Raw genomic sequence first — 20735 nt, 5'->3', positions numbered from 1 at the left:
CAGGAGTTACACCCAAGCATTAAAGGAGATACAGAAATTTTGAATTTTAAGCAGCTTATATAGACTGTCCCCAAAGGTCCTAAGCTACTAAAGTTTAAAAACTATACCAAGACTTTTCGGATGCTCTGTATCGCATGTTACATATGATATCCTCATTATGCTCGAAAGAATTAAAATTTGACTACAACTCTCATAGGAGAGGTGGAGAAGGAATGATTTCATCCAACGGTGCTTGGAAACAAAGTCTCATATCATTACTTTTTCCCCCCCCCCCAGGGCAAAAGCAAATTTTCAGTGAGTACATTTTGGGTAGAGATTTCAATTTTAAGCAGAACAAGGGAGAAGCAGCAAAGGTAATTTTTGCAGTTCTACTAGGCAGGTAGCATAGTTACAAATGGTTAGTAAAAGGGAATGAAGCTTTTTTTTTTTTTTTACATATCTGACAGTACAGAAGTTGTTAGTAGAATGCCAGTTTCACACAAGTATTTAGAATGTTAATATCTGTTAGAGAGGAACACAAGTTACTCAGTGATTACCGATAGGGCTCAGTTTTTGTCTTTCTCATTGTCTTCTCCCGTTGGGTCAGAGGCACTCTCTTCCAGAGCAAACTCCAATCCCACGCTCCTCGAGCGTACCCATCTTCATCACCACCCCCTTGGGGCATAATTTTAAAATTGTTGCCATCTATGATATCTATAATCGGCACAGTACATACGGTTCTGTAGTGTAGTGATGATTGCAGGAAAGATGAATGGAGGGTATGGACCCATATATTTTACACGAGTTCATGAGGAGGAAAAAAAAAAACAAACAAACCACTTAGAGAACATTTGACTTCAGAAGAAAAAAAAAAAATCAATGTTCTTTACCGATAAGGCTCAGTTTTATGTTTTCTTTTCGCCTTTTCCTTGTGGCTTAGTGGAATACGTTTCCATAGCAAACTCCAGTCCCAGGCCCCTCTGGCAAAACCATCTTCATCCCCACCTTGCTGTGGTTCAATGGAATAATCATTCCCATCTATGTAATCTATTAGAGGCACAGTACATGTAGTTCTGAAACATTTACAGAAAATGAAAAAGCATTTTAAACTCAAGAACTGAAAACTCCCTAATCTAACTCATCCCATGATGCCGTCAGATTTGTAAATTTGTCATGATCTTCTAAATCTAGTGGCAAAAAGATTAAGGAACTGCCCTATTAGGGGGGGAAAATGGACTCCCCCTTTCTTTCTGACAAGGAAGGAATAAAGGAGGCCAAGAATGGGATGCATGGACATACTGGAAGGCCAAAGAGTCAAGCTGTCAGGTTTGTTAATAGTGCTTTCTCCTTTACATGTTCCTACAGGCACTGCAGCTTGTGACTAACCTGCTATACCGGCATGTCACTTCCCTTCTCTGAACATAAACACACGAGTGAATGAATTAAGGAGATGGGACTTGCCACACATCCTTAGTTGTTTCTGTTCTTGTTGATTTTATAACTTCAGGGCAGTTAATGGTGAGATGGACATTAGCCCTTCCTATCTCTGAAAACAGTACAGGCTACCAGGAAAAGTACAGGAAAAGAACTGCTTTTCTGGAAAACAAACCAACCTCGCCCCCCCACCCCAACCCACTCAATCCTCAGCAGGGGAAAGGAAGGCCCAAGGCCAAACAAAAGCAAGGAATGGTCTCTCTTTAAAGCCTCTTTGAGCTTCATGGAAGAGTTGTCCTAGATAGAAAATCAAAAAGATATAAAATTTAGCATTGAAATGATATACATTAGCCTTGCTCTACTCCTCTTATCCTAAAGAATTTTCTTCATTTATTTATTTACTAAAATAAAGATTAGCATCTTCCCTAACCATGTAGATACCTGGCATTTATTAAGCACTACTATGTTCCAGGAAATGTGCTAAATACTTTACAATATTATGCTCTCTTCAAAGTACAGGATCCGAGTGGGAAAAGAGCCCGTGGAGTTCTTAATCTGGGTCCATGAACTTTCAGATAACTATATTTGGATAAGTTGTCATAATACTACTGGTTTTTGTAAATTCTATGTATATTACTTAATATATTTAAAAAGATTATTCTGAGAAGGGGGTCATAGGTTTCACAAGACCGCCCCCCCTACCCCCAAAATTAAGAACCTTGCTTTAGAAGGATGGCCTAGGAGACAAACATAGAGAATGCTTCACTTTGAGGTGTTTTTTTTGGGGGTGTGGGGGCAATTGGGGTTAAGTGACTTGCCCAGGGTCCACTCAGCTAGTAAGTATCAAGTGTCTGAGGCCTGATTTGAACTCAGGTCCTCCTGTCTCCAGGGCCAGTGCTTTATTCACTTCAACACCTAGCTGCCCCTGGCAATTTACATGTTAACTAAACCTCACCTTCCTTGTAAACTATAAAGAGAACTAGGCAGGGATCCCCTGAACTTTGTAAAATGGAAAATGAAGACACCAAAAGGTGAAAGGAATTGTCCGGTGAATCAATAGAACAGATCAATCTCAAATTCCTGGTTGGTTTTATTATTTTTTTCCTACTCCTGATTTATTTCCTGTCTCCACTAAATTATGTCTCCCTTCAACAGGTTTAAAGCCACATAAACATTCCTTGTAGCTCTTTAGAGTTTCTATGAATTATCAATTTCTAATGACGTCTTAAAAGTTTGGATCAACATTTCAAAAGTACTAGTGGGCCTTTTCTGTACCAGATTCACTCTTAAACACAATGAAGAGGTAAGTTGGCATGACCAGGGTTAAATAAAGAACAAATACTTCCAGGGCTAAAATTGGGTTTAGGAATAAGCTTGGAGGGGTTAAGATTTCTTAAAATTCTTCCCATTATTTTCTAAGTATATCTACATATGGTTCCTTGCTTATTTTTTTTTTATGTGTAATCTTTTAGCTTTCCTCTATCAGACCTTAGCATAGCACCTGGCATACAGCTGACATTTAATAAATGTTGACTGATTGATTGATTCTTATCCCTCAAGTCATTTAAAGTGTCTTTTGTGATTCTTTTCTATCCCCTAGAGATATCTAGCAATAAGCTGGCTACTGACTGTGCCAACAAACTTTTTTAAGAATGTAATTTTCTGCTCTAAATTAAGGTGAGGAAAAAGAAGCCAAAATGTAGAACATTTAATATCATTTAATGAAGTACCATCATATCTTGTACCAAGTAACACATGAAGTGAAAAATCAATAATGAACTCTTAATGAAACCGAAGCACAGATGCGTGACACAACAGAAAGAGCCTTGGCATTGTAGGTAAAGAATCTTTGTTACTGTCTCATCCCTGGTACTATCTATGTGACCTTGGGAAAGACACAAATTCCCTCACTTGTACAAGGAGGGAGTTGGTCCAAATGATTTCCAAGATCCCTTCTAAGTCCATGACTTTCCCCACTTCCCAAGTTCACTATAATTTTTTTAACCCTTAATAGAAATCTGAAAAAAAAAAATCAACGATTAAGTCCCGGAAGGAAGGAGAGTTTCTTAATTTGTTCAAGCTAAGTCACTTCCAAACGTTAAGAGATGCCACCACAATAGCATGTCTGGATTTGGCATGTCTAATTTTTCTGGATTCCCAAAGAACTGTAGTTGTGGCTCAGGACCACTGATGCCTTTAAGAATAAGCTACTACCTTCTAATAGCCACCTGGCAAGACTTGGAATTTGGTAATGACATTAATTTTTTTTTTCTTTTTTGGCGGGGCAATGAGGGTTAAGTGACTTGCCCTGAGTCACACAGCTAGTAAGTGTCAAGTGTCTGAGGCCACATTTGAATTCAGGTCCTTCTGAATCTAGGGCCGGTGCTCTATCCACTGTGCCACCTAGCTGTCCCCAATGGCATTAAATTTTAGAAGATTCTTTAGGTTTGTAAGAAGAGGTAAAGCAACTATTATAATTCTCAGTTAACAAAATCTCTTGAGGAAATTAAAGACCTAACCAAGAAAAGAGCTTTAAGATATTGCAGTTACTGGTCATTATCTCACATATTAAAAAATAGTACTGGATTTATCTGTCACTTTGATAGAAAAGCATATCTGACAAAGAGTGTTGGGCCTGGACTCCAGAAGATCTGAGTTCAAATGTGGCCTCAGATACCTACTAGCCGAGTGCCTCTGTACAAGTCATTTAATCTCTATCTGCCTCAGTTTCCTCAACTGTAAAATGAGGGTCAGAGTAGCACCTGACTCCCAGGATTGTTGTGAGGACCAAATGAGATATTTATAAAGTGCTTAGCACAGTGCCTGGCATATAGAACATGCTTAATAACTGCTTGTATGCATCCATTCTTCCTTCCTTCCTCCTTTCTTCCTTCCTTCCTTCCTTTGTTCCTCCCTTCTTTCCTCTTACCTTCCCTCTCTCCTTACTTTAGCATAAGTGGTATTTGAAAAGAAGATAGAACAGTAGGTGTAAAAACTTAAGAAAGGCAGGTACGGCACAGAGGACAGATAGCTGAATTTGGAAAATGGAAGACCCAGGTTCATGTCCTGGCTCTGAAGCATATTGGGTGACCCCAGGGAAGTCATTTAACCTCACAGTGTCTCAGGTAACTCTCCAAGATTCTTTTGGCAGAACAATTTCGGATCTGCTTTGGTGGAGAGTTTTCTCATCGGGAGTTCTTATGTTTCTCACTATATTCCCCTTCCCCCTCCTCTCAGTGAAGACTAGAGGGTTGCAGCAAGGAAAAGGCAGGCCTGGCCTCCAAACAAACAAGTTTACTTCAAAGCAAGGTCATTTTAAGCCTTTAGGATGCTCACCCTGGTTTAAACGGGGATATTTAAAATTATTCTTGGGTAAATGTATAAATGAAGGAAGGAGTCTCTTCATTTGCCCAACTACAGGTTAATTCTCTATTGGGGGTGGGGGCATCTCTAAGCTTACCTCATAAATATCAGACATTTTATCAATCTGGGATGATCTCCCCTAAACAAATATCAGTTGGATAAAACGGCAGCACTTGGGACAAACTGACTCAATGAAGTGAGCCCTAAGAGGCCGATTATTTTTAAACAAGAGGGAAAAACACCCAAAGGGAGAAGGAAAGTGTGTGTTACCTGTCCTTAGATATAGGCGCTATGAGTGGTGCATACCAGTTTACCGCCACCTCACAGTGAGCATCAAGGTAGATTAGAACCTTCAAAAAGAAAAAGAGGCAGGATGATAGAACACAGATTACTTCTGCATATGGACAGTATCTCACATCATCTGAAGACAGACAGAATTACTTTAAATCCGGATATGTGGCGTGTCTCTTTAAACCAGCACTCCTCATTTGAGTAAAGAACACAGATGAAGACAACTAAAACGATCTACTTGGACAAGCACGATATATAGTCTTCATCATTTCATCATGTAGTTTTCACTTTAATTTCAAAAGATCTTTGGTTTGGTCCTTGAACTATGGGAGTGGGTCTTAGATGGAGATGAAACTATCATGGATTTCCCCCTACCTGTCCAAGTTTAGCCTTGTGGGCTCCGATACTTCGAGCCTGAATTAAGCCTTCTCGCCTCTCGTTTCGAAATACCTTGACCAGGCCATTCCACTGCTTAATGTATTCATCTAGTCTCTCTTTTAAGTGTGCTGTGAAAAAACAAAACAAAACGGAAAAATATACATATATTATTGGCTAGGTTTGTTTTCATGAATTAATTCCAACACCATTTCTGCAGGAAGTGTGGATAGAACATAGGAAACTTGGCTGAATAACTCAACTATAGCTGTTGGCTATAACATGATGGAGGCTGTTGGCTGTAAGAAAATCCAAGTTATATGTTGACTTAAAAAGAAAACCCTACAAACAGAAGTATGTATATTTGATTTCACCTCAGTACCCATTCATTATGTAGGATTAGTTTGCTTAACAAGAGTGAAAAATGAGCATAAGGCTAATGAACAAAAGGATCATAACTATTTTACTTAATTTTTGCCAGTTAAGACTTTCAGTTGGAGTTTAAAATTCCATAAGCTTTGGGGGAAGAGAATACATAGTTTGCTTTGGGCAGAAGCATTAGCTCAAGAGTTTGCAGGATGAATATGATCTATAAATATTATACCCATTCATTTAAATATGACTATAGTATAGGCCATTTCTCCATTACTTCCTGGACTAACTTTCTCTAATCTTTCTTTTTATTAGGGGAATTTAATCCATTCACATTTATAGTTATAATTGTTAAGTTTGTGCTTTCTTCCATTAAACTCTTTTATATTTCTATCCTCTTCTCTCCTCTGTTTATATTAATCTGGTCTTGGCTGGATTATTTTTTTTTTCCAAAAGGATAGTGTTATAGTTGTCTGTAACATGAGATCACAAAAAGGGGTCCCTGGCCAAGGAGAGAGTAAAAGTGAAGGTGTATCACTTCCTTTGCATTGCAAGTATTGGAACACCTACAGCCTTCATCTGGTAGAAGAATTTTAGCATGCTGCAACAAGTTTGATTGCATTATGCCAATGTTTCCATCATGACTCCCTTCTGAATGAAAACAGGTTTTGTTTATACCCCTAAACACACATATGATTGGCTCACTGTAGGCAGAACTGGTTTCTGGAAGCCTTTATGATAGCTGGCTTGTAGACACACAAAAATGAAGCCCAGTTTTAAAAGAGTCTAAAAATTGGTCCATAAATACGCTATCACAAAAAAACATGGTTACTTTGAGAGAAAAGCTGGTTGTTTAAATGAGCAAATCAATCTGGGCACACATAGCAGTCACTTGGCTCATCTTCAGAAAGCCTGCTAGACAGAAGCTCATATATAGGTATTTCCACTAAAGAAGTTAAAGATTTCCATTAATACATGGCTTAGTTACCATAATCATTTAATGAATATAAAGAAGAAAATTCTAGCTTTGATTGCCCCCCTAAACCCAGAAATCTGGGGCATTTTCCTATCTAGTAAGGGTCTGATTTTTTTTTAAACTAGTGCCTTTATCAATGAAATGACTTTCTAACCCAGTGCAAGAAATAATTTATTGTTTTATGTCCTTCCTCAGATTCCTTAGTTGTTTTGATAAATAATTAATGTAAAGTTAATCTTTATTGCCAGGAACAAAGCTTAGGTGTCCTGTTCTTCAAATTCTAAGGTCAAGCCAACCATGACCCAGGATGAAACATGAGCTGTGGGGTCTAATGATTTCTAGGCCACAATCTGATTTTAAAAATTAAAACAAAACAAAACGAAACAAAAACTCCTACTGATTTAAGGCCTACTGTGTGTAGTTCAATGTCAGTTTGGAAGAATGACTCCAATGGATTGCCCTAGAAATCAGTACTGTTGAATGTTTGAATCAATGACTTGTATAAAGGCATAAAGCAAATACTTATAAAATGTGTAGATGATACAAAACTGGGAGGTTTAGTGAATATACTGGATGACAAAGTTAGGATCCCAAATGATCTTGACAGCCTAGGACATTAGGCCCAATCCAACAAGGTGAAATTTAATAGAATTATTACATTTGGGTTAAAACAACAACAACAAAAACAACTAGGTTTCACATATGCAAGATGGGTTGACATAAAAAGACAGATTGGTCTGGAAAAAGATCTGGCAAAAGGTTGGGGTGAACTCCAATCACAATACAAGTCAGTGACAGAAAGCAACCCTAAATGCTACAAGAATAAGGAGGTAGGGGACAGCTAGGTGGCGCAGTGGATAAAGCACCGGCCCTGGATTCAGGAGTACCTGAGTTCAAATCCAGCCTCAGACACTTGACACTTACTAGCTGTGTGACCCTGGGCAAGTCACTTAACCCCCATTGCCCCGCGCAAAAAAAAAAAAAAAAAAAAAAGAATAAGGAGGTGATAATCCCATTGTACTCTGCTATGGGCAGAGTACACATAGGCTCTAGGTGCTGCATTTCTAGAGGGACACTGATAACCTGGGGAGCATTGCAAACAGGACAATAAAGGAACTCAAGTTTCTGGAAGACTGGTGGAAAGAACTGGTGATGTTTAGCTTGGATAAAGTTAATCTCAGGAAACATAATAATATAATGGTCGTCTTCAAGAATTCAAAGGGTTGTTTTATGGAAGAAGGATTAGACTTATTCGTTTTTGGTCCTGGAAAGAAGATATAGGTGGAAGTTGGAATGAGACAAATTTAGGTTTAAAGTAAGGGAAAATCTCCTCATTTTTATAATGGATGGAATGGACTGTCTGGGGAGTTAGCAGGTTTTATTTTCCTGGAGTTCTTCAAGCAAAAGTCTGGGGTTCACTTGGTATCCCCAGATTTAGGATTGATAGGGACTGCAGGGTCACCTAGACCAAGCCTATGATTTGACAGATAAGAAAACAGGAAGTCCAGAGAGGCTAAATGTTTTGGTCATAAAGATAGGCAGAGTGTAAGGATCTGAACCCAGATTTTCCAACTTTTAAATTCAGGGCTCTAATGCTTCCTTATGTAAAATATGGTGTAAAAAGGAATCTTTTTCTGTTATGGGTTGGACTAGAAGGTTGTTAGGGCAGACAGGTGGCACAGTGGATAGAGTGACAGGCCTGGAGTCAAAAAAGACTCATCTACCTGAGTTTAAATCCATCCTCAGATACTTACTAGCTGTGTCACCCTGGACAAGTCACTTAACCCTGTTTACCTCAGTTTCCCCAACTGTAAAATGAGCCAGAAAAGCTAATAGCAAAACTCATTCCAATATTTTTGGCTTCACAGAGTCACAGACATGACTGAAAAGACTGAACAACAAGAGAAGGCTATTGACCCAAATACCCTTCCAACTCTGAAATTCTGTGATTTTCTGATCTTGGGGTAAATAGATGGAGATATGCAGGCTCTATAAGTGGAATAAAAAGAACTCAAAAAAGGGAAAGCATTGAGGGATGCTTGTAGAGGAATGGTCTGAAAGGAACAGTGTATAAAAGGAAGGATGCTTATCCCACATCCTGGTCCCATGAGTACAAGGGAGTGTGTGTGTATGTGTGGGGGGAAGAGGAAGAGTTGGTCATGCTAGGGAGGGAGTGGCCACCAATGGAGTGGATTTTCCAAGGATGTAGCATCCTCCGGTAAAAGCCAGGTTTCTCTTCAACAAAGGAACTAGGATGTTGGTCAAAATATATAAGGAGAAAGCATGGGTTCTAAAGACCTGTTCATGTTCAGTAGTGAAGAAAGGCATAGTAAGGGGGACAATGGTCTGTAACTCTTCCAGTAAGGACGTCCTATTATTTCCAGCTTCCAAACTGGAACTGAGAGGAGTCTGTTCACCTTTATGGATTTCAATTTACTTCTTTATAAAGTAGATCCATCATTCTTCCTCCCAGAGGCTTCATGTTTGGAAATGCTTTGACCTTTGAACCAAAAGTCAAGTAAAAAGGGCTATTTTCTATATTTAAATAATGGAGATGAAAAGAGCAACCTTTCATTCAAATCTGATAAATCAAGCACTGTGTAATTAATACACATAAGACCTTCAGCTTTTAAAGTTTTTTTGGAATTTAAAAATGAACTTAAGATCTTGTGCTCTTCTGGTAAGAATCAAAACAGAAATATGTCAAAGGGATTTGCCAAAAAGTTGGTTCTTAGTACTCTGGACTATATACACCCTGAGCCATGTTCAAAGATAAACCTTTAAATTATGCGATAGGGACCACACTTGTGACTTCATTGGTTTAAAGTATTCCCAGATGAGGAAACTCTATTCCCCCATAAAACTTGGCATCTTCTTAATCACTTATAGTCTTAGTATCTCATTGAGAGGCTCAAATGACTTATCTACAGTCACATAGTCAGTATGTGTGAGCGGTGGGGCTTGAACCCAGGTCTTCTCAGCTTCAAGGTTTGTTCTCGACCCACTTTGTCATGTTGTCTGTCAGGTATATTCTAAAAGGTCTTTATTTTTGGATAGCCAATCTTTTTTTGTTGTTGTTTTGATTTTGGTTATGAGGCAATGAGGGTTAAGTGACTTGCCCAGGGTCACACAGCTAGTAAGTGTCAAGTGCCTGAGGCAGCATTTGAACTGAGGTCCTCTTGAATCCAGGGCATGTGCTTTATCCACTGCACCACCTAGCAGCCCCCAATAGCAAATCTTTTCATGTTTCTTCATTTTCTTTTTATAGCATGCTCCTTTTTAATATGTGTATTTATTAACAAGGTCCAGGACTTGCAATCGTTATGACCTGAAAGGTTATGGTACTTCTAGTTTTATTGTCATTTTTGTAGATTCCGATTTTTAAAAAAAATTTTTATATAATCTTGAAACACATTTTCCAAAAACAACTGTTTTTTTTAAGGCAGTTGTTCTACTCTTACTGAGGAAGTCTTTGCCAATGACCAAACTGTAATATTCTAAATCAAATGTATTTGCTGCCACTGCATTTAAAAAATTCAGTAGCTTCTGACACACAGATTTCAAAAATTGAGAATCAGTTGCACAAAAAAAGGGGAGGAAGGAAGTGGGCAGGTTATGTTCCTATTTCCTTCTGTTTGGTGGTACCACATGAGTAAAAGATTAGGGTTGTGATTGCTACTTTACAAAGATACCGGAGACTGTGCAAGCCCCTAACCAAATGGTTGCCCTTTTTGTGGGAGTGGTTTAATTCAAATGTTGGGGAAAGGTGTTGTCAGGCCTTATGAGATTTGAGGTTAAGGACTAAGGTTTGCCTAAAATTTGTTCCAACCACCTAGCAAGTGCTCAATATATTAGGCACTTAATGTCTGTTTGCCTACATTTGCTCATTATGTTTTCATACTCTATACAATCTGACCAATTTTTAAAGATTTTTATCATATGGCACCACTATTTCTGGACAGGGAAAAATAATAATCTGACTAAAAACTAGCTTGTTGAGTATTTACCCCAAAGTGCATTCAATGAGAAGACACAAAATATTCTGATGCAGTTGAGTGGGCTGATTCCGTGGCCAATTTCCAGAGTCCCACTTAACACTTCAGTGACAAAGGGGAAAAAAATCATAAACACAAGTCTAGGTTTATTTAGGGCCCAGGCTATATTTATTTGGTTTTGACTTGGAACTCTCTATCTCTCATTCTGTGTTTTTGGCGTTTGGAATGCACATGCAATTTTATACTGGAAAACAGTTGTTGGCAGAAATAAAATGTTTCTATCAAAAAAATCTAGAGAACTATTATATCAATCTTTTTTTGCAAAACTGATCAAAAATTAACCGATATTTGTTCTTGGAAATGGCTCCTGAGTAAGATGTCATAAAAGACAACAGATATTTTTATTTTATTCAAAGGCTTAAATCAACTTTAGAACAAAATGAGTTTTAAGAGCAGTTTCTCATACACATAAACTAGAAATTCATTTTTCCTGTCAAAGTCAATATTGATATCATCAATCAAGTGCCAAACTCCAGTGCAGTGAAACAGGTCATGATCTCTGTTTTGGCAATTATGGATGGAGTCAGCATACTATTACAACACACCTGGGATGGTAGTGTCTTTAAGCTGTTTGATAAATTTCCTTTATTATTAATTTCTTATAGAATCTAAGGCAAAAAATTGAGGCAATCTCTGTTCCTGCTAAAAATAATTAGTTAGTCATAGCCTCCCTAATTGACCTACCTCCAAGGACTCATTATGACTTAAACTGATAGTTTCCTTTAAAAATCTCAAAATTTTTGATTTTATAAAAATCCATTTATCTTTTATTGTTGGAAAAGCTAATAGCTTAGAAAAGCTAATACATTTCTAAGCTCTCATTTTTAATATTATTTGGACAATTAACTTTTTTTGAAGGGGAAATATAATGTTAATTCTATAATTCATTACCTTTATTACTAAAATCATCAATTAACACAATTTCTGCCAAATATTTCCTTGGTGTCCTTTTAATTACACTGTGAACCGTTCTCATGAGAGTTGACCATCCTTCATTATGGAAGACAATGACAACACTGGAAGTGAGCAGGTTTTCATCATAATGCCAATACTTGCATCTGTAAAAAGATTGTAATTGGGTTATTTAGAGGCATTCTATAATTGTCAGTTATAGCTATACAAACACAACAGGCCCACTAGTTCTCAATTTTACTAAGATCATGTTTACTGGGGAAATTTTGTCCTATTGACAAGTCTATATACAATACTTAGTAAAAACAAAACCCCAAAATGTCAGTTTTAATAGAAAAACAGGAGGAAAAGAGGGAGGAAAAAGAGAGAGAGAGACAGACAGATGAGTGCATTATGTTCTGTAAGTGAAATAAGGCACTTCCAATTAGACTTCGTTCCTAACCAGCCAACAGCAACTCATTCTTTTTAAAGAGCTCTGTCTGGTGAATTCACTTGGGAAAGGGCTATTTAGTGTCCTCAACTCATGATGCATGAGAATGTTATTATAATAATTTCTCAGTGTTTTTTCCATACCCATATTATTTTATATGACCTGGGATTGAACTTCAATCATTATTTTGTTTTTCTGGTTCTGAACTTAAGCAAGAGGAGGGAGGGTGGTATTGAGTCATATAGAGTGAATATTTAAGTCACTGTGAGGAAACCACTGTGCAACTTTGTTTAAAAACTCTTCCGTTATGTTCAAATGTGGCTAAAATGTTCAGAAAGATGAAAGGAAACTGGTTGGCCTGAACTGGGTTCTAAAACTGCTTGGGGTTGCTAGGTTAGCTAAATAAGCTTTAGCAACTTGAGGTACAAACAGACATGGAGTTTCAAAAAAAAAGTTTGTGTGTGTGTGGGGGGATGAGTGGCACTCCCCTTTCCCCCATTAGAAGTTAACATCCATGGGGTTTGGTGCAAACTCTGAGATTTGCCTCAAACATTAATGGGGGTATTGAGCAGCAAATTACTTTTGAAGGCACTGTGTAGGTAACCAGAGCTAGTGGAAGGTAGCAAGCACTTCTTGATGATAAACTGGAGTTAAGTGCTTTTGATTTAAAATTCTCTAATGAAGCAGGTTGAAGGAGTAAATAGATATAAGTGTAGGTCCAAAGCAAGAGTTAAAAACTGCATTAGCATCATCACAGATTAAGAAGTTTATTGGTGTTTAAACACTGAAGTTTAATGGAAGAAGGTTATTAACTTCTTCCTAGGAATTGGGATTTGTTTTGCTCTTGCTCTAAACTGTATTCTTCTTTTGGGTGAATTGTCAAAGCTTGGAGAGTAGTAATTCAGGCTGTGCTCAAGGAATAGAATTATTTGTTTAGAAAAAAAAAAAGGCTCCATGACCCCCCCCCCTACTATTTTTTACACTACTAACCACCCTTTCCTCTTTTCTAGCCTATCTTTGGCTTCAGTGATACTCTCTCTTCTGATTCTTTCCCTATGTATTTAGTTGCTCCTTCTTAGCAATCAGGATCCTGCTTCTTAATCATCCCTTACCCACCATATCCAATCAGTTGTCAAGTCCTATCAAGTTTAACTCTCCAAAATGTCTTTTATCCATACCCTTTTCCCTACTCTCCAGTCCAGACCTTCACCACCTCCCACCTTGTACTGTTGTATTTTTTTTCCTTCCTAATTTAGTAATTCCTTTATTAAGAACCTACTATATGCAAGTCACTTCTCATGCAAAAATCATTGGTGATATGTGAAAGTTTGCTTACCCTCACTATGTCTTATTTTATTTTCTCTCTTTTTTTAAAAAAAGTTTTGTTGATGTGTTTTGTTTTCATATTAAAAATATTTTCAGATTATTCCCAACCTGTCCAAGGACTCTCTTGTGACAAAGTGAAGTGATTAAGTAAAAGTAATGACAGTGACCTCTTCCAAAAGTTCATTTAACATTCCATACTCTCCATCTCTCTACTTTTTCTTTTTTTTTTTTTTTGGTGAGGCAATTGGGGTTAAGTGACTTGCCCAGGGTCACACAGCTAGAAAGTGTTAAGTGTCTGAAGCCGGATTTGAACTCAGGTCCTCCTGAATCCAGGGCCAGTGCTCTATCCATTGTGCCACCTAGCTACTCCTCTAATCTAACATTTTTAAAGGGGGAGGGGAGCATGTAGGGTGGCTAAGAGAGAAGCCCTTAAAGCTGAAGAAGACAAGGCTTTGAGTCTTGGTTCCACCATTTACTTACAAGATTCATGACTGTGGACATATTACTTCTACCTTTTTTTGTTACCTCAGTTCGTAAAAATAAAGGTAATAGTAATTGAATTGGAGAGGCTATGTGGCATGGTATGGGAGTCAGTTGGATTCAGGAGAACCTGGGTTCAAATTTGGCCTCTGACATCGAGTAGTTTTATGACCATGGGCAAGTTACTTAACCTCTCTGTGCTTCTGGTAATTCTGTAAGAATATAAGCCACAATTTTCCATCTGTATGGGAAGGTGTTTTTTGTTTTTTACACAACAGGAGTTCTCTACCCCAGTGAAGTCAGTGATCAGGCAAAAAAAACCAACAAAACCCTACAACTTATATTATCTACTTTATAAGATTGTGAGGATTAAATGAGCTAATGCATATGAAAGCATCTTGTAATTGTAAACTATTATGTAAATATTAGCATTATTATCATTCATAAACTATGCCTCCTTGAATTTGAAGACACCATTAATTTTCTCCCAAAATCCATTTGGAAATGAGTTATGGGTTAGGTTTTGCAGTTTCCAGTCTTATATTCTTAAAGGCTTAATGCGTTTGGACTCTCAAGGTTAGTTTAAATAGTGCCTATTTATAGAAAAACAATGAACCTTGAAGACCGCCCAAACCATAAATAGCAAAATAATGCTTCCTGCAATGCCAGGTTCCTGGTGCCTGAGCCTCTTGGCTATTTCAGGCATGGATGATCTCAGTGATGTGGGTACTCCCGCAGTGGAGGGAGGCAGTCTTCTTATGTTCTACTCCCCTCCCCCACCCAGTACACTATGATCCAGCTTTCCTCAAACTATCCCTTCCACATCTGACTTCCTCTTTTGCTCTATTGCGGGTCGGCATAAGAAATTAAATGGAAATTTGGGAGAAGCTTTGTGGAAGCCATAGGTGACATGCAAAAACCAACAGAAGACACAGAAAAGGTTTAAAAACTCAGAAATGCATAAAATATATATATGGCATCATATAATATCAACATATTTTATCTTTTAATACCATAATAATTCAGACTTCTCTGGTATGAAGGGAGGGCCAAAATATGTTTACGGGGATTTTCCAGATTGCAGGGGTGGGTGTGCCCCTAACCCCCATGACGTGGAAGGAATAACTGTGATTTGCACTGGGTATCCCCTTATGCCCGGGATGTTTTTCCCCCTCATCTTGGCCTTCTAGCCTCCTTAGCTTGACTTCCTTCAAGACTCAGCTCAAATGCCACCTGCAGGAAGCTTTTCCTAACCTCCCTCCTCCCCTAGTCCCTGCATGTCAAAATTATCTTCCTTTACACTGTATATATCTTGTATGTTCCTAGCTATTTGTACGTTGTCTCCCTGTTAGAACTGTTGAACTCCCCTGTGGGGTAGGGTCTATATTTTCGTCTTTCTTTGCATTCTCAGTTCTTAGCACAGCGGCACATATTAAAACCTTAATAACTGCTTGTTGACTGACTGTTCTCCAGGCTTTTGTTATTGTTATTCAGTTATTTTCCAGTCATGTCTGACTCTGTGACTCCATTTGGGGTTTCTTGGTAGAGATACTGGAGTGAGTAGTTGGCCATTTCCTTCTCCAGCTCATTTTACAGATGAAGAAAGTAAGGCAAATAGGGGCAAGTGACACTTGTTCAGGGTCACACAGCTAGTGTCTGAGGCTAGATTTGAACTCAGGAAAAGGAGTCTTCCTGACTCCGGGCTTTCTGCTAGTTTTCCTTGGTTCTCTAGGACCAACCATTAATTAGAGTTGTCTGAATATTTTTAAGTAATGAGCGGCTCAAGGAGTTCCAAAGGCCACAAATGGTTAGCTGTTAGAAAACTATACTGATTAGAAAATTGCTTCCTTGTAACTTTCACTCTCTGGCCTTAGTTCTGTCCTTTACTAACAGATACGAAAAGCAAACTGAAGGATACAATGAGAACATCAAGCAACCCTTGATTAGGGGAGAACAGAGTTAACTTCAGTGCACATGGCTGTGAATTTCACCCTCTGGGGTTTCCATGTATCTCACCTCCCTTGAGAAACTGAATTGCAACCGTGTTGCTTCCTTATTTGTAGCATTATTGTATCTTTTAAACTTGCTTATTAGAAGTTATGTCCTTCAGCTGCTGGTGTGAGGTTTTTTTGTTTTGTTTTGTTTTGTTTTTGTTTTTTGTGGGGGTTTTTTTGGTGCCCCTAAGTAGGGCAGCTTTATCCCAAGTCTTGCCGGACTTGAGCTGTGCAGGGAAGCTTATGGAATGAGCCCTGCACTGAGAGGCAGGAATGTGAGCAAACAAGCCCCTGATTAAGGGGGACTATTTAGTCATGGAAGCCAAGTTCCCCAAAGCCTCCGGGTCACTATATGCTAAAAGGCTCACTATTTTGTTTATTCTGCTTAGCTCAAGTCTGAGATGAACGACACGGGAGTTACTACTGATCTCTGTTCAAAGTGGACACAGATGCTTTGCAACATTCAATCAGAGAGAGACATAGTATCCAGGATTAGGGAGAAGATAACAATGAACACTGCCCTGTTGTTGTCCAGTCATTTAAATCATGTTGGACTTCGTGTGATCTCATTTGGGGTTCTTAGCAAAAGTACTAGGGTGGTTTGACATTTTCTTCTCCAGCTCATTTTACAGATGAGGAAACTGAGGCAAACAGGATTAAGTGACTTGATCAGGGGCACATAGTAAGTGTCTGAGCCTAAATTTGAACTCTGGTCTTTTTGACTCCACTCCTGATGCTCTATCCACTGAACCACCCACCTGCCTCAATCATTGCCCTAGCCAGACCACATATGCTGTACTATCTACAGTATTGGGCACCACAGTTGAGGAAAGACATAGATAAGGAATGAAGGAAAGCATTTATTAAATGCCTACTATATGCCAGGCACTGTGCTAAGCACTTTACAATGATCTCATTTGATTTTCACAGCAATGACCCTTGGGGGTAGGTGCTATTATGCCCATTTCAAAGTTCAGGAAATTGAGGCTAACAGAGGTTGTAGCTAGTAAGTGATCACATAGCTGGTAAGTATCTGAGGCCAAATTTGAACTGAGGTCTTCCTGACTCCAGGCTCTATCCACAGTGCCACAGATGCTTCTAAGGTTGCTAGAGAGGGTTCTAAGAAGAGCAAACAGAATGGTCAAAGGCCTCTAGTTGGTGCTACATTTATAATGCTTGAAGAAACTTAGAATGTTATATCTAGAGGAGAGAAGACTCAGAGGGACATGCTAGAGTATTGAGAGTCTATCACTCACTTGGAAGAGTAACTACACCTGTCCTGCTTTGCCCCAGAGAGCAGTACTACAAGCAAGGTGTAGAACTTTGCCAAGAGGCATATTTCAGCCCCCATGAGGAAGAACTCCCCAGTACTTAGGGCCATCCCAAAGCGGAATCCACCACAGAGCCCTGAGAGATAGTTGGGGGGGGGGTCCTCTTTTGGAGATCATTGCTGGGTATGATGTAGAGGGTTAGATTAAATGACTGCTGAGGTGTCAGAGTTCTGAGATTCAGTTTTGGTGTTGAATGGTCCTAAATGGCTCCCAGTCTTGGCCAGGGCAAGGTAAAGAGACTATGATGATGGTGGTGGTGGTGGTGATTGATGATGATGAATGACAATGACGACGATGACAATGATGCAGTGGATTGAGTGCTGGGCCTGAAGCCATGAAGACCTGAGTTCAAATCCAGCCTCAGACCCTGGGCAAGTCACTCCACCTCTCTTTGCCTCAGTTTTCTTAATTGTAAAATGAAGATATTAACAGCACCTACCTCTCAGGGTTGTTGTGAGGATCAAATAAGATAACACTCGTAAAGAGCTTAGTATGGTACAGACACTATATATAAATGCTAGCTATTATTATTATTATCTCTAATAATAGCTAACATTTATATAGCTCTTTGAGATTTGCTTGACATATATTGTTTCATTTGAACTTCTTAATAACCTTGTGAAACAAATGCTAATATCATCCCCATTACACAGATGAGGAAACTGAGTCTGAGAAACCTTAAATAACTTGCCCTGTGCCATACAGCTAGTAAGAATCTGAGGCAGGAATTTCTATATACTATGTCATGTAGCTTTAATTAACTTTGGCTCTAATATTGGGGAGGTAGATGTGGATTCAAATAAGCCTATCTGGAAAAAAAATCAACTTGTAAAATTGTCACTTTTCTTTCCCAAATTTTATCAGTTTTACATTGACCACATGCTTGGGTTCAACGAACACAGTTTAGTGTCAGGGTTTTGACTGTTGATGAAAATTACTTGTACAAACTTTGATTTCTTTTAGTTTGGCTTTAATTTCCTCACTCCCCAGTCCTGGGTTTGTATGAATGACAGTTTAAGAGAGTTCTGATATAGCTATTTTCTAACTCCAAACACCAGACAACCTAATCCTTAGCATAATGAATGAGCAATGGCTCAGCAAATTCTTGGCTACAGAAATTTCTCGACCAGCTGAATGCGGCACGCTGATTTGTTGGACACTGATAACAGCAGGACTACACACTTGGTTATAAACATCTTATACTTTTAGCTAGTCTTCTTTGGGCAGAAGTACTTGATGGTGTTTTGGAAATAGAGAAGGGGTGTTTGAAAGACTGGTCATGAATGAGATCAGTGATTATTATTGTAATATACTGAAATACAGGTTTGCTTGTTAAAAGGTTTAGCGTGGTACTGAAGAAGATGAAACCAGTACCCATCCACTAAACATTTCTCCCACTCACCCCAACTTTATGATTTGTAGCAAAACCGAACTCTGGGAAAGAAGGCCAACTGAAATTGAATCAAGAATGCAATGTGAGAAAAATATGGGCATATTTGTTATTGTAGATTTATGACAAATTTCTGCTTGCTGTGTACGGATTTTCAACAGAGTGCAGTATTCTGTGAAATATGTTTTTGGGCTCTCTCATGTCAAGGACAGCACAGATTAATAAAGTTACTTTTCAAAGCCAAATTTCCTAGCATCTAAAACAAACTTCTGTAAATATTCTGATCTATGGATGTTTGGGACAAACGCACACATATGTATACCTAGCTCGCTTACCTCCCAGCACTTCTCCCTCCCCACAAAATAAATGGTTTCAGAATCACACAAGAACAATAGTCACCTCTTTAACTAAAGCCACGATTTTATTTTAAAAGTAAATTTCCTGTATTTTCATGGTGTCTGTAAGACTCAAAAGATAAGAATGAAGAATGTTGTTGAATTTTTTTTTTACGCAACACTTTTAAAACAATTTTTAAAACTGTTTTTCAAAACTGAGCATTACAAAACACTCACAAGGCATAAACTAACATTCCCTCAACCTCAACTATCTATTTTTTACCATCTCTAGTTTTGACATAAAGCCCTGGCAGATTCAGGTGCTGAGCGACAAATCTAAAAATCTTTGCAAATCCAAAATATAGCAGGCCTCCCAATTTCAGACAGCATAGCACAGCTGTCAAAATGTGTTCTCATCACCCAACAGCACCAGGCTATGCATAATATATCTGCATGTGTCCCTCATAAAACAATGTGCTTCTCCCGAAGGTTTTATTTATCTCTCTTCTGAGATAGTTCCAGGAAACTCAGTAAAATAAACCTTTTGGGAATCTTTCCCTTCCATTTTGCCCTCACAAAAAGAAATTTAAGACCATTGGGTGGGTGGGGTACAGGGACGCTCACTGCTGTCTTTAATCCAAAGCAGTAAATCCTCAGGTGGAAAAGAGATTAGCAGGGGGCAGTTAGGTGGTGCAGTGGGTAGAGCACTGGCCCTGGATTCAGGAGGACCTGAGTTCAAATCCGGCCTCAGACACTTGACACTTACTAGCTGTGTGACCCTGGGCAAGTCACTTAAGCCTCATTGCCCTGCCCCCCCCCCCCAAAAAAAAAGAAAGAAAGAAAGAAAAGAAAGAGATCAGCCTCCAAAGTGGCCATTCTTACACCTGAATAGTGGTCGACAGTGAACCCTTCATCATCTCCCTTCCCAAACCTCCTTCTGTGCCTCATCTCAGGATTGTTGCTCTTGTTGTTCTCAAGAGGATCAATGACATCAGAGAGGATGCTTTGCTTACAAATGAATTGGATTTAAGTGAGGCAGGGCTGTGCAAAGTCACCAGCCTCGATCTCTCCTCCAGAATCATTGCAATCCAGTGGGCAAGACATAAGTCAAGACAACTGGAGATGGCCCTAGGTGTAGTGGGAGACCTTGGCCTTTTTTTTTTTTTTTTAAATCTCAGGACATAGAGAAAAGGGCAAAAACAAAGAGACAAATTTAGTTTTCAGGTAGAACAGTGCTGACATCCAGTGGCTGGATAAATTAGTAATGTAGCATCCGAATTGAATTCTCCATTCAGATGCTTTCATACATTTACATTCCAAGTGGGGAAATGCCAGGGCTGTTATCTAACCTGTTATCTGTGCTACCTTCAGCAAATTCCTTTACTTTTCTGGGACTCACTTTCCTTGTCTGTAAAATAAGAATTGGTTGAGGGCAGCTAGGTGATGCAGTGGATAAAGCACCAGCCCTGGATTCAGGAGTACCTGAGTTCAACTCTGCCCTCAGACACTTGACACTTACTGGCCCTGTGACCCTGGGCAAGTCACTTAACCCCCCATAGCACTGCAAAAAAAAAAAAAAAAGAATTGGTTGAGATGATCTCTAGACTCTCTAAGTGAAAGGAAAATACTACTTCTAAGTGTAGCTTCCTGTACTTTGCTTATGAGGTCTTACTTATATAAGTCATTTGACCT

At 38.8% G+C, this 20735-nt stretch overlaps 1 protein-coding gene across 1 annotated transcript in view; it reads right to left on the bottom strand.

Moving 5' to 3' along the window:
- The window catches only part of GALNT7 (polypeptide N-acetylgalactosaminyltransferase 7), a 194623-nt gene that overhangs the window by 27100 nt on the left and 146788 nt on the right, over positions 1-20735 (bottom strand). Inside the window, 4 exon segments of the mRNA XM_043973515.1 lie at positions 870-1052; positions 5047-5126; positions 5443-5573; positions 11737-11903. Of these exon segments, the coding sequence (XP_043829450.1) occupies positions 870-1052; positions 5047-5126; positions 5443-5573; positions 11737-11903 (561 nt within the window).

Source organism: Dromiciops gliroides, chromosome 6 (genome assembly GCF_019393635.1).
Source record: "Dromiciops gliroides isolate mDroGli1 chromosome 6, mDroGli1.pri, whole genome shotgun sequence".
NCBI lineage: Eukaryota > Metazoa > Chordata > Mammalia > Microbiotheria > Microbiotheriidae > Dromiciops > Dromiciops gliroides.
The sequence above is the reverse complement of the archived record's forward strand: the minus strand, read 5'-3'. Positions and strand labels throughout refer to the sequence as shown.